The 13255-nt window shown below is 40.6% G+C and overlaps 1 protein-coding gene across 1 annotated transcript; it reads left to right on the forward strand.

Annotated features, from left to right (window-relative positions):
* The first annotated feature begins 2209 nt into the window (after nucleotides 1–2209).
* Nucleotides 2210–11970, forward strand: LOC141472658 (solute carrier family 2, facilitated glucose transporter member 11-like). Its single transcript, XM_074159815.1, has 12 exons — nucleotides 2210–2233; nucleotides 3188–3286; nucleotides 4049–4209; nucleotides 5120–5244; nucleotides 5606–5735; nucleotides 6355–6503; nucleotides 6907–7094; nucleotides 8136–8246; nucleotides 8783–8884; nucleotides 9826–9901; nucleotides 11301–11428; nucleotides 11764–11970. Exons 1-12 carry the CDS (start codon nucleotides 2210–2212, stop codon nucleotides 11968–11970), a joined length of 1500 nt encoding a protein of 499 aa, XP_074015916.1.
* The last annotated feature ends 1285 nt before the right edge of the window (nucleotides 11971–13255 follow it).

The raw sequence follows: 13255 nt of genomic DNA on the forward strand, positions 1-13255 counted from the left end.
TAAAAACCCATCCAGAAAGACCCAGGGCTGCCATGTGTGTTCTTCCTTCCAGCAGCCAAACTTTCCATCTCAGCTCAAAGAACAAATCCTCCTTTCCCTTCTAGTTCATTCAGGCTCATCTGCTCCCTGCCCACGGCTCTGCTATAAGGTGCCTGAACCCTGCTGTCTGACTCTAACAAAACGGTTTGCTGTTAGTCTGGCGGAACCCCTTTGAGAGGGAAAAGAAAAATAAAAATGGAGTTGCAAAGGACAGTACAGCACAGCACAAAAAGGTCTGGAAACAGAGATAGGACATTCAAATTTGATACAGGAAACAGAAGAAGTTAAAAGGAAAGTAAAAATAAAATGAGGGAAACGGCAAAAGAGAGGGATAATTACTTCAAAAGTAGCTTTTCATGTGTCCTGACAGAAAGCAAGAAGTAACACTGGATTGTTGAAGCATTGTTAGACCTTTCTGCCATAGGAGTTGGGAACAGCAAAAGATTACAAGAGTTCAAAGAGGATCTCGGTAAATGCGTGGAAGGAGCAAACATAAAGACACCATCCTGACCGACAAAGTCCCAGGGCTGCGCATCACTGGGGCCTGGGAGATGCACAGGGAAAGCACCACCGCACACTTGCTCCATTCTTACACTTATGCCTACAACTGATAATTGTGACTGACAACCCTGGGATACACAGTTCTGGTCTGATTCTAGGAGATAAAATGGGTGGTGTTGGTAAGAGAGGACAGCGGACAGCTGGACAATCTGGCTGCAGTCTTCTCTGTGACAGCAAAATCTTTGGCTGAGGGGAGAGCAGTGGCCAGTGTTGAAGTGACTGGAGATTGAGAGGGGGAATTTGTAAGAAGCAAGAGAAAACCTAAATAAAGACAGGGATTCTTGTAGTAGTTATTAAAGAGAAAGGTAGGTTCTGGGGTGTTTTAGAAGAGGAAGTGAGAACACATAAGGAATCTGTGTTGAGAGAGGAAGGAATGAAATTCACCATAACAGCTGATGTGGAGGGGATAAAGACTTCAGCAAGAACAGTTGAATAGGTGGAAAGAAGAATTCAGCTCGAATTATTTCACTGTATACTGATGTGCAACAAGACACTCCGGCAGAGGATTTGGAGAGAGCATTTCTGGGACATCCAGCAGGATGAAAGGTCAAGGAGTGACTCAGCAAGCTGTCCCTGTGCTGCAGGGCACACAGCCCAGGGGACAGCGTGGGGCTGTTGTGAGTCACTGTAACATGAAAAGCAAACTGTAGGAGGAATGCCAGTGCTTGCACCATGCTCCTGAGCAAAGCTTCTATTGCCTTCAGAACTTCCAGCCTCCCCTTTCGGCCCTTACCACAGACAGCTAAATCTTCATAGTATAGAGTGAACTCTGCTGTATTTAATGTAATACAAAATGTTATATTTAATAAATATACACCTGAAGGAAGCAAGAATTAAGTTATACTCTTTGTAAATAGTCAAGTCTGGCTGATTTAAAGTAAAATCTTTTAAGGTGAAAAATAGTTCTTAAAATCAACTCTCAAGCCAGAACAGAATGAGCATCCTGCTCTGGCACACAGTAGGCCATCTCCATTGCTGTAGAAAGCGAAGAGTGAGACTTCAGCGATCTTCTGGAAACAGTGCGACCCTCTATAAAGACCTGGGTATTAGCAAGGACCCAATATGCCAATATTCAGGTACTTCATGTCCTGCAATTGGGAAATTACTCAAATCACTTCAAGCAATCGAAAATCTCATAGCATGTAAGAAAAGAGGCATTACAGCTCAGCTACAATAAGAAGTGGCTTATCTCTGTAGTGGACTGGAGAGGTGGAAAACACTCTGCCTAAGCTGCTTGTCAGAGAGGTGAATAGGGACTCTGCTCCCCTGAAGGAAAGATGGTAGCACCGTCTGACTGCGCCACCCCCCCCAACAGGAACACGCAGTTGTTTTAGCAGCGCGAATAAGGGGGGGGCACTCCCGATACAAGAATGATAAACATTTACCAATGTTGAAATTGGCTTGGCATATCTGGGTCTTAGAATAATTAAACCAGCAAGAAGAGTCCCTGGTCAGTGTTGCAGGAGGACACAATTCAGTAAAAGCGACTTAGTTAGAATTTAACTTCTGTGCTATGATCCAAACTTCTTATAATCTAAGCATAGAAAACATATCTCTTATCTGACAGACTTGACAAGGGCTCTCAGAGCAGGCAGGTTTTCAAGGGGAAATGGCTGGTTTCCTCTCAGACCTGGTGAGTATCCAACTTCTTGTCTTCTAGCCCTGGTCACTAACAGCTGCATGATCTTCAAAGATTAGGGCAAAAGGAATCGAACAGCCTGTTTTTGTAACAAAAATGAACAACGGGGCACATGTCTGGGACATATTGAACATTGATTCAGCAATAAGACTGACTACATGGCATCTCCAGAAAATATATTAGAAATACAAAAGAATAAGAGGTTTAAAAGAGGACCTGGGAAACCGGGAAAGAATAGGCATTTTGAGAAAGACAAACAGTAGCAATGAAAAAGACGAAACAACAAAAACCCTACCACTCTACTGCCCTGCAGTCTCAAGGATATTTGAGGATCCTCATCTGTTTAGAGCGTGACCTGACTTTTGCCTGAGAACATTTGTGCTTGTGAAGAGTGCTCTAAATTCCAGTGTATATCTTGGAAACACAGAATTTCAAATAGGAGTCATTCAAGCAGGGGCTCTAAAGATGCAGTTTCCTATGGAGATAATAAAAGTGAACTATAAACAAAATAAGTTTTAAGAGAATAGACTTGAATAATCTCTGGAAACTGGTGAACAATGTCTCTTGGGAGGCAAAGTTGAAGGAAAAAAGGGATTAAAGAAAGCTGTGGCTTCTTAGTAGTACAAAAACATACACGAACTATCTAAACAACACTTATGATTTATTTTTTTTTATTATTTCTGTGGCTAGCAGAACTAACAGAATTAAAGACAGTATCTTTTTCAGGCTCTAATAACCAGGAGAAGAATATAAAGGAATTTGCAGATTTGCATCTTAACAATTTCCCAGCAATTTTGCTTGATTATTGAAAAATTCAAAATTGATTTTTGCATTTTAAAGGCTTCTTAATCATAGAAATGTAAAGATATAAGATATCATAAATCAACTCATGGTCTGAAAGCCATGCTGGTATCAGGAACTTAGAATGTGTTTCATGATCTTTGGCAGGTTCAATACCGGAAGTTATGGCTAATGATCATAGTGCTAGGAATTGGTGGAACCCACCTATCTGGTTTTCAAATGTCTGTGATCAATTATACTTCTCCGGTAAGCAAAGCCTTCATAAAATCACATCTGTAACTGCTCTTCATGGGATGAGGCCTTACACTTTGAAGATGCTCTAAAAATCTGTTAGGCGTTGCTATGTGAGTTTATTCCCAGCTCTTTCCAGTCCCATACTGTCCACTCTCAAAGGAGTTGACATGAGCGTTAGGAGCTGTGCTCCAAAGACAACTTCCCACAGAATATCAGAAAGGCTGAAAAAGCTGGAAAAGCAACACTATTCCTGCTGTGGTCTATAGCTGAATGGAGGGACAATGGAAGTTTCAGTGGCTCCTTAAGCTATTCTTTTTCCTTTTATAATTCTTTTATAAAACCTCTCTAACATTTCTAAAATGAAAAATTGAAAATATGTAGAAACAACATACTGAAGCATCCTCCTTAAACGTTATGCCATGGAGAAAAAGGTTTAAAACTAGCTGATGGGGTCTCAACCTTCAGTTCAGCCCTTTTCTCTTTCTATCCTCCACTCGCTCTCAAGAACATTTGCATTTCACAAGATTCAATTAAAGGGGACAATAATTTCATGTAGGAGAGCCAGGATTCAACAGACTAAAAAGTATAATTAATTTTGAAATATTCTCTTACACTATTAGGCTGTATGAGAGGAAATATCAGTTCTAATTTGCAAATGAGCCCCATAGCAATGCTTTTAGTAATGACTATTAATCTAAATTTTAATTGTAAACATAATGAAGAACTATTGTAAATAGTGCCTGAGTGGAATGAAAATCTCTTTTTCCGTCCCAGTACATTAAGAAGTTTATCAACGAAACTTGGATGGAGCGATACGGTTCTGTGCTGCATCAGGAGACACTCACATTATTGTGGTCCTTCATCGTGTCTGTGTACTGTGTAGGTGGAATGATAGGGTGTCTGTGTAGTGGGTACCTGACTGCAAAATATGGAAAGTAAGTATGTTTCCCAACAGCTCGCTAATCAGGGCTGCAACAAAGGAAGAATTCAATATTATTCACCTAATATAATGGATGTCAGAATTCTCACTGCCCCCTTCTGGTGCAGAATTAACTCGATCCAGCATGTATAACTACACCTAGGTACATTAGAGAGACAAGAATATTAAATTATTTCTGATTCCCTTTTCACGGTTTTTGATGCCATACAATTCCTGGGGTTTTGCTGAAATTTTAGTAAAAAATAAATCTCTGAAATTTCTTTATTGTGCAATAATGCCCTAGGGAGCCCAACAGCACTGCAGTAGTGCAGAAGGGGATATATATTCTGTAGGTAACAGCTATTTTTTTTTTTCATTTTAAAAATTTATTTAATTGATCATAACCTTTTGTGTACGTTCATTCTTCTGTAAGAGTAACCAGAGTTTCAGCAAAGATACGCAGAAATCCCTCAGGTCACATTCAAAACCCTCTCTTTAAGGGTGGCCATAAAGGACAAAGCCAGAACTTTCTAGCTTGAGGTGAGCAGTGAAACAAGTTCTCAGTGAAGTTAGATTTGCCTTGTTCTGGGGACACATGCAGGGTTTGAGATGGGAGCCTCACCCACAAGAAGGAAGTGAAAAAAAGCAGTCCTTATCAGTATTTATCCTGCAGGAATTTCCTTCAGCCTCACAGTGTGTTCACATAGTGTTAGCATATAAAAGAGGAATCGAACTTCTCCCTTTCTACTCCCCTGAGAAGAGATTGTGCCTTTTCATAATCGGATATGGCTGTCCTATAAGCAACAGATTTAAACATTGTCATGGCTTGGTCTGTGAATCTCGAGGAGATCAGGGAGACAGATTTTTTTTGTCAAAGACAAAAAAATAAAACATGGATCGTACCCACGTGCTGTTTACTGTTGCAGGAAGAAATGTGTGTTGTTCAACGACGTGGTCCTACTAGCAGCCACGCTGCACACTGGCTTCAGTAGGAGAGCCAAATCCTTTGAGATGATACTGATTGGGCGCTTCCTCCAGGGCATCGCTGCTGGTAGGACTCCCCACTACTCCATGTTAATGTGACTTCTTTGGGGTGGATACAGGAATCTTCCTGCTGGGAGTACCCGGGCATGCACAGTAACCCCAGTCGAACAAGAAACAGGTTGGGAAAAGGTAAGATGAGCTGTCCTTTGCCTTCAAGAGGTCTTGTTGAGAGAGAAAGAGATCTGATGGATTAGCTAAACGTATTGCTTAAAGTAAAAAGTACATTTTCAGCCTAATATTGTGGAGAATATATAGCAAACTGTTCAGAAGAGAGAGGAGAGAGCTGCCTTTAGCTGAAAGTGAAGTGAAAAGGGACCTTATCTCTTGCTTTCTATACCTTTAGCTCTCTCCTGTCTTCTTTGCTTTAGGAATAAATATGAATGCCCATGTTCAGTATGCTGGAGAGATCTCACCTAAGAAGTTGCGTGGATTTGTAAATGTGACCTCCTCTGTGTTTCTTGCACTAGGAAAAGCTGTAGGAAGAGTTCTCGGATTACGGTACTTGTACTACTCCTTCTCATCCTATTTTCTGTTTATTTTTCTTCTGTATGGCAGGAAAGTGGTGTCCTCCCAATCCTGAAAGCGGACATACACTGAGGGTGGGGTTTTACTTTGCTTAACTACAGCTGTCAAAAAGGAAGCATCCACCTCATACCAGTCACTGCGGTTCCCTTGTCATTCACTGGGGAGAGAAAGGCCCTTCTCTTAAGAGAGGATAAATCCATCTCTGGAGGTGCAGTCTCTCTGCTGAAGTTAATAAGAAAAGATTGTATGTAAACACTCTTGGTAAATTTTTGAGATCTGAAATCTCTGCTAATTTCTTGATAACCTCATGCAGAATTGCAGTATTGGTTCAGAGAGCTGTTGTGGGAATATTCAAACTTCACTGATCTTTAGGAAATATTCAAATTATAAGAAAAATCTCAATCTTGCAGTAGAACTAGAACATTAGTCTGTTTTCCTTTCCCTATCCTAAACATCTTCCATTTCAATTTATCTTTTCAAGGTCTGTATGTATATTGTGTCTATTTAGCTATTCTAGGATCTAGAAAATACCAAACTAGTGATATACTGTAACTGTACTGAACTGTAAACACACTCTAATGTGCTTTCATAGAGATCTCTTAGGAACTGAAGACATGTGGAATGTGCTGTTGTCCTTCTCTGGGTTGGTGGCATTGATTCAACTACTCTTTTTGCCATTCTTTCCTGAGTCCCCTCCCTATCTCTTGCTGCAAAAAGGAGACAAAGCCGGTTGTTTGAAAGGTAAAATAAAACTTTAGATACTTAATTTGTTAAACTGTAACTCTTGGGAAACTGAAGCTAATAGAGAGAATCAGCTTTTTTATTAGTCAAATACAGGTTTCTTGATAATTACATGATTACAGATCTTGTAAAGATCATAGCATTGAACTGTATTACTCCAGACTGAAAAGAATCATCAGAAATATTTAATATTTACCCCTAAATACTATAGCAAGTTGAAAGCCATTTTCCAGGGCAATCTCAGTGTAGTCCATTAAGCCACATTCTAGTTCTTTGCTCAGTGACTGATGAATCAAAGCATGGACTGAACTGAAAATGTTGCAAACATCATTAAAAGCTGAAAAACACAGAACTGAGTGGAACAGATGAAGGAGGAGTATGCTTTGTTCTGTCTCTTCTGTAGCCATGAAGCAACTCTGGGGAGAAGGGAATTATCACACAGAGTTTGATGACATGATGAAGGAAAAGGCTGTAACAAAAGGCACCAAGATCATGAATGTCCTAGAGGTGCTGAAAGAACCATCTGTATATCCGCAGCTGGGTACCATGCTCCTTCTTTTACTGAGTCTACAGTTCTGTGGCCTGGGTGCAGTTGAGTATACCCTATTTCCATGCGTAGAACTACTATGATGTAACTGAAGCGGCACAGTTTCATCTTGTCACTTTTCTTTGTATCTACATTATTCCTCCTCCCACAAAGCTCAGTGCCGGTGAAGCTCTGCAATATTATCACTAGTATTCTTCTGACCTTTAAGGGAACTTCTGGGGTGGGAATACAAAAGATTCACCTCAGCAGAAGTTCCTGCAAGGGCACTGCTGCATTCATTCCCCTAGTGCTATTACCAAAGACTTTGTAGGAGAAATACCCTAAGGCTTGCTACAGCCCAGAGATACAGACTTCCATCTCTACTTTCTTTGACTTCTGCAGTAGCAGACAGCCTGCTATTGCCATCCAACTTTCATTCTATTTGATAACGGAGATTTATACATGAAACAATTTCCTTCCAGTCGTTTCTGCATACAAAGTGGCTGAGCCCAATACAGCCCAAGCTAATAGTCATTCCCCTGGATGTCATTTGTATCACTTGCCTATGGGTCTCTCTCCATAAGCCTTGCTTAAGCCTGTGCACCCTGTTGGAGCTTGTTCATTTCAGTTCCCAGCAATGTGGGCAGAGAAGGCACCTCTGTGCTCTGCTGACAGGGAAATGGTGCCTAGTCCATCAGGGACCTTGCAGATGAGCAGCTTCTGCTTAGCAATTGGAAAAGAGTGACAGAGTAACTCTTTGTATGATGGCATATGGTCTGCTACGACTGAGATGTGTTTTTCTTTTTCCCCACTGGCTATCTTGTCCCTTTCCTTTTCCTCTTTGCCAAAACATCTTTCTCCTATGTCTTACAGGCAATATGCTCCTTTCAACTCCTCCTTTTTTTCTGGGCTTTCAAATCCCTTTTCTTCATCTCCACTAACTTTTTGGTTTTTAACTTCTCAAGCAGGTGTGTCACCTCCACTAAACCCCAATAATGTATTATTGCTTTTGCAGTGATGACAAATCTAGTTCAAAGTGATGCTGGATAAGCACAAATGACATCTATTGACTATGCTTAATTTTCAAAATGTTTCTTATTTCCCAGATCACCTTTTACACCTCGGAAATTTTTCAGACAGCCAACCTGCAGGAAAGCATAATCCCATATGTATCTCTAGGAGTTGCAATCTCTGAGCTCATCTCTATCATCTTCTGTGTAAGTCAGATCTTTCTGAGGCTTTAAGAGTTAAAGTACATATGAGTTGAGTCTATTATTCCTTATAGAAGATGAATCTATTCTTTTTGAACTAAAGAATTTTTCTGTGGCATTGCATAAATCTGTAAGTGGTGGTTACCATCTCCTCCAAACTTTGTCCCACCTCTTACATCTTTCTTCCCATCTTCATTCTCCATAATTTCTTATAAAAATCCCTCTCTCATACAGATATAAATTAAATGTCATTCAAACATAAATATGTATACTTATTTCCATATATTTGTGTATAAATATATATTCAAATGGAATCATAGCATGCTTCCATTTATTACAGTTTTTATGAAAAAGTAGCTGCAATGCTGGGCAGCAATGGTAATTCATAGCATTAGAGATGCTAGAAGGAACTCAATAAAATACCAGACTTGGTACCAATAAGATTTGTGTCCTCTAAAGGAAAAAGAACTTGATTTGTTGGACAGCTGACAGCAGGATTTTGCCACGCCTCCAGTGATACGCATTTTTTTTCTACTCTTCAGAGCTCCATTATCGATCGTTTTGGACGCCGGGTACTCCTGTGGGGTGGTTATTTGCTGATGGCACTGATACTGGTGTTGCTTGAAACAAGCCTTCTACTGAGTGTAAGCAAATGTCTCTCTGGAGGTGGACCTGCATCAGAATTCTTTGTGCAGGACAGCAGATAGTCAGCCTTAGCTTTCTTGTCCAAAATAGTAGGTCAGAATGTCTTCTGAACACAAATTCATAGCCCCTCTGCAAGGCTTTTTTTTTTTGTCTTGCCTTGCAGTTCTCCTTTTTTAATCAGGCTTTCAAACAGTCAGTGAAAAACAAGTTGTAAAACCATTGGTATGGCATAGCTTTCCTCCAGCTCTCTGCCTGCTTGAGCTCTCCAAAAGCCTCATCTGTGTCTTGTTTTGTCCTTTAAATTTGTCCTTTAAATCCCCAGATGAGCATCCCTGCTGTCACCTTTCCCATTTGCTATCCCACGCCTCCTGCAGCAGAAGCAGTGTATTCTTACCTGCCCAACAACCACCAATTTCCACCCTTAATACAAGTGATCCAGCTACCTAGTGCAGCTCTCCAGCTACTGCCAGTTGGGATGGTGGAAAGCAGTGAGGAACCCTGTGTCATGGCTTCAGTAGTGCCAGTGTTTCGCACTGCATTGCAGTGCAAAACAGCCCATAAACTTTCAGCTTCTTTCTGGTTCACAGGATATCTTGTAATTCACAAGAGATTTAAACATTTCTCTGAAGTTGTCTAATTCAATAAGATAATTAGGTTAAATCAGTAACAATTTTTCCCGTGCTATAATTAGCTTGGGATTTGTTACTTGTTTTCAGACCAAGGTGCAGTTTAGCTCACCTCTGTAGCTATGACACTGCAGTCAACTTTTGGCCTTCACTGTATTCAGTACAGAGAGATAAGTAGTTCTAGTGAGCATTTACTACAGATCCCAGAGCTGGGGCCTCTTTCATAAATATTGCTTCTCCTATATGTACTGATCAGCTGCAGTACAGCTCTAATATTAAATTTAATTCTCTTCCCTCCTTCTGCCTTTGTCTAGGATCAGTTCCTCTGGATGCGTTACTGCAGTGTTATTCTCATCTTTTTATTCCTCATTGCCTATGGAATAGGACCAGGTGGGTACAACAATAAAACCAACAACAGGAAACCTTGGGCCACAAGGATAGGCACGGGCCACAAGGATAGGCACAGGACATGGATGTATGGAAAGAGAACTAGACTGTGTGAATATATCTTCAAAAATCAACAGCTTAGTTTGGACTTAAATTGAAGAAGCCCCAATTTTTGATTAATTCATGACCCAAGAAACAATTTCTTTAACAAATTACTTGAAACGATTCAGACCCTGATGAATAGGGTGCCTGGCCTTCCAGTACCTTAAGGGGGCCTACAGGAGAGATGGGGAGAGACTCTTTATCAGGGAATGCAGTGATAGGACGAGGGACAATGGTTTTAAATTGAAAGAGGGGAGATTTAGATTAGATACTAGAAAGAAATTCTTTACTGTGAGGGTGGCGAGACACTGGAACAGGTTGCCCAGAGAAGCAGTGGATGCCCCCTTCCTGGAAGCGTTCGAGACTAGGCTGGATGGGGCTTTGAGCAACCCGGTCTAGTAGACAGTGTCCCTGCCCATGGCAGGAGGGTTGGAACTCAATGATCTTTAAGGTGCCTTCCAATTCTAACCATTTTGTGACTCTATAATTCAATGAATCAGGATCCTGTTTCCTCTCACTGGATTACTGGTTCGAGCCAAAAAAATACTTGTTAACCAATTTACTAAGACTTATTTTGAAGGGTGGGAATGCTATTCAGTGCAACTGGTCCATCTCTGTCTTCATCTAAGGGCAGAAGTAGCCTCTTCTAAAATACCAGTTTTCTCAGCTCACCTGTAAAAGCCTACTCTATTAAAGAATGATATCTGATAGCATGCATAGTGTGTCTCTTAGCACTGCTCTATCCTTTTTCATCCTCTCTTAATGTCACTCAAAATCACCTACATGGGTAATATCAGAATGAAACTTACAGCTCTCTATTAGAATGTCACTCACCTAAGATGAGTATTTACTCTGAAAGTTCTGTTACTAAACACTATCTTTAGTTACTACAGTCTCCAGATTCAAATGGCAGCCTTCATAATTGTAAGAGCTATACATGAGGACCAGGAATGTCTTGAAAAATTAATAGAATTCCTATAGTAGCTGAACCCAGGTGTCTCCTATGGGCAATGGAGAGAAAGAGACCATCAGGGCCATTCATCTCCAAATTTTGTACATCTTAGGTGGATAGAAACTGCACTTCAGGGTTGTCCATCTCTCTCCATGGACTGAAAGGGAAGTGTGTAGGGGAATTCAGATAGAGATGTCTGTGCTGCCCAAATTTATATGATCTCACAGTAGATTGAGTGTCACTTGATTTACTGGGGCTGTGTTTGACCAGTGACATTAGTTGACTCACTTTGAGTAATATGGTGAACTACAACAACGCTTTTACTGCTTTTTTATGTTTTTTCTTCAGCTGGAGCCGTCTCATCTGTCATGAATGAAATCTTCACCCTCTCAACAAGGTCCTCCGCTTTTGTAATTGGTGGAATCGTCATTTGGCTAGGCCTCACTTTCACTGGAATGATTTTCCCCTTTGCTGTCGTATGTAATTTGATTCAAATCTTCTCTTTGACTCCATCAATTTAAACTGTTTTTCTAGGCTGGTCTGGACAGGGAGTAGGATGAAATTCCTTGTGGATGATCAAAGCTGTGAACCCCTTATTGCTACTGGCATATGGAGGCCATTTATGTAAAACATTTCCCTAGACTTCAGACATCCTCTGCTGCCTCAAGAATATATTGAAAGGATAAATAAATATTACTTCTGTAAACTGACTTATTCCTCATTTCACAGGGACAAATTAATGATTTTCAAGAATCTATGGGGGCAAGCGCTGTCAGTGAAATCACTCATCTTATTCTATTTTTATCTCTAGATGCTTCTTGGTCCTTTTTGCTTCCTCATCTTTATTGCTGTCCTGGTCATTTCAGCGGTTCTCATCTACCTGTTCCTCCCAGAAACGAAAGGGAAGTCAACCTCTGAAATCACAGAAGAATTCAAAACACGTCGATTTAAGAAGAAACGTCATCAGACTGTGGAGAAGGATGCTACTGAAGAAAAGACATTCTGCACCAAGCTCTGATAGGCCACCATAAGCAACTTCCACCGACAAAAAGCCCAGTCTCAAAATCGAAGTGAAAGCTAAACCTTAACATGGACTTTTCTCAGTAAAACGTAATCCAATAAATTATCCACAGATAGCTTGTCATTAATCCAAACATTCCTATCATATTAATCTCTGCTTTTCATGGTGACAGACAATGTCTTCTTCCTAGAACAGCTCTGTAGCTGGAAGACATTATTAAGTACAGGCACTTCTCAGGACTGACACATGGAAAACATTTTCAGGCATAACACATCGATTTTATTTCAAGTCTTTCTCCTTTGCTATCATTTTAAAGAAGCAGGATTTGTCTGTATGTTTCTTACTTTGTAAGAAAGCTCTGCTCAGGATTAAGAGCAGGATGAAGAGAGTATGAAACATAAACACAGTTCTTGTAAACAATTTTCATGTAATCTCTTGACGATATCACACTGAAAGACCATTGATCGTGAACACTGCACGTGAATGAATAGCAGGTAGAATAACAAAGATAACTCAATTTTGTTCTGTTTTCTTGAGCTGACATCAAGTAACTCGTCTGATTGTATGTCCTGGTTGTCTCTCTAATGACTGTCAGGGATCAGCCCCGATCCCATGGCAATTGGTACAGAAGATTTCTCACCTGCATCCTCTGGAGCAAATTGACTGCACCCTCCAGGCATAACAGTTGTAGCAAAATCTGGAGCAAGTTTTTGTAGTGTAAGCAATGTTTTCTTTTTCTGAGTACCTCATGGATGGCACAAGGGTTAACAAACATACAGGCAGTGCTGAGAGCTAGAGGACCAGAGCCCTGCAGTGAGACAGGGCGTAAGACACTTTGAGAGAGTACTGAGAGAACAGACACTTTGAAAATTCAGTCCATTTTATAAATAATTAACTGCTCCAAAAGAGAAAAGCAGAAGCTGTGATAGCAAATGTCTACTAGCTGTGTACTGGCCTAGGACACATTGCACTCTACTAGTGCACATCAGCACACAATACTACACTTTAGCACTGCTGTGCTCCACAGCACCCATATACTGCCACTATTCAAGAGTTGTTAATCCTGCTGACCACTGCAGCATTTAATCACTTCCCTCCCCAAACTCTTCTACCTTTGTATAGGACAATCAATTATTTCTCCATTTTCTGTCACAGTTACAAATGGTATACCATGCCTCCTGTTTAGTAGGCCCACAAGTCTTATCTTTCTGCAGTTTAACCATTCACATTGATTATCATTGTGCTGAAGCACTGAAACAGTGTTGAGTTTCAGGGAGTTTTC

The sequence above is a fragment of the Numenius arquata genome, chromosome 16 (genome assembly GCF_964106895.1).
Source record: "Numenius arquata chromosome 16, bNumArq3.hap1.1, whole genome shotgun sequence".
In the NCBI taxonomy this organism is placed as follows: Eukaryota; Metazoa; Chordata; class Aves; order Charadriiformes; family Scolopacidae; genus Numenius; species Numenius arquata.

Coding starts and splice junctions, on each gene's coding strand:
- LOC141472658 (XM_074159815.1), top strand. CDS start 2,210: ATGGCTGGTTTCCTCTCAGACCTG. Junction 2,234..3,187: donor CTGGTTTCCTCTCAGACCTG/GTGAGTATCCAA, acceptor GATCTTTGGCAG/GTTCAATACCGGAAGTTATG. Junction 4,210..5,119: donor CTGACTGCAAAATATGGAAA/GTAAGTATGTTT, acceptor TTACTGTTGCAG/GAAGAAATGTGTGTTGTTCA.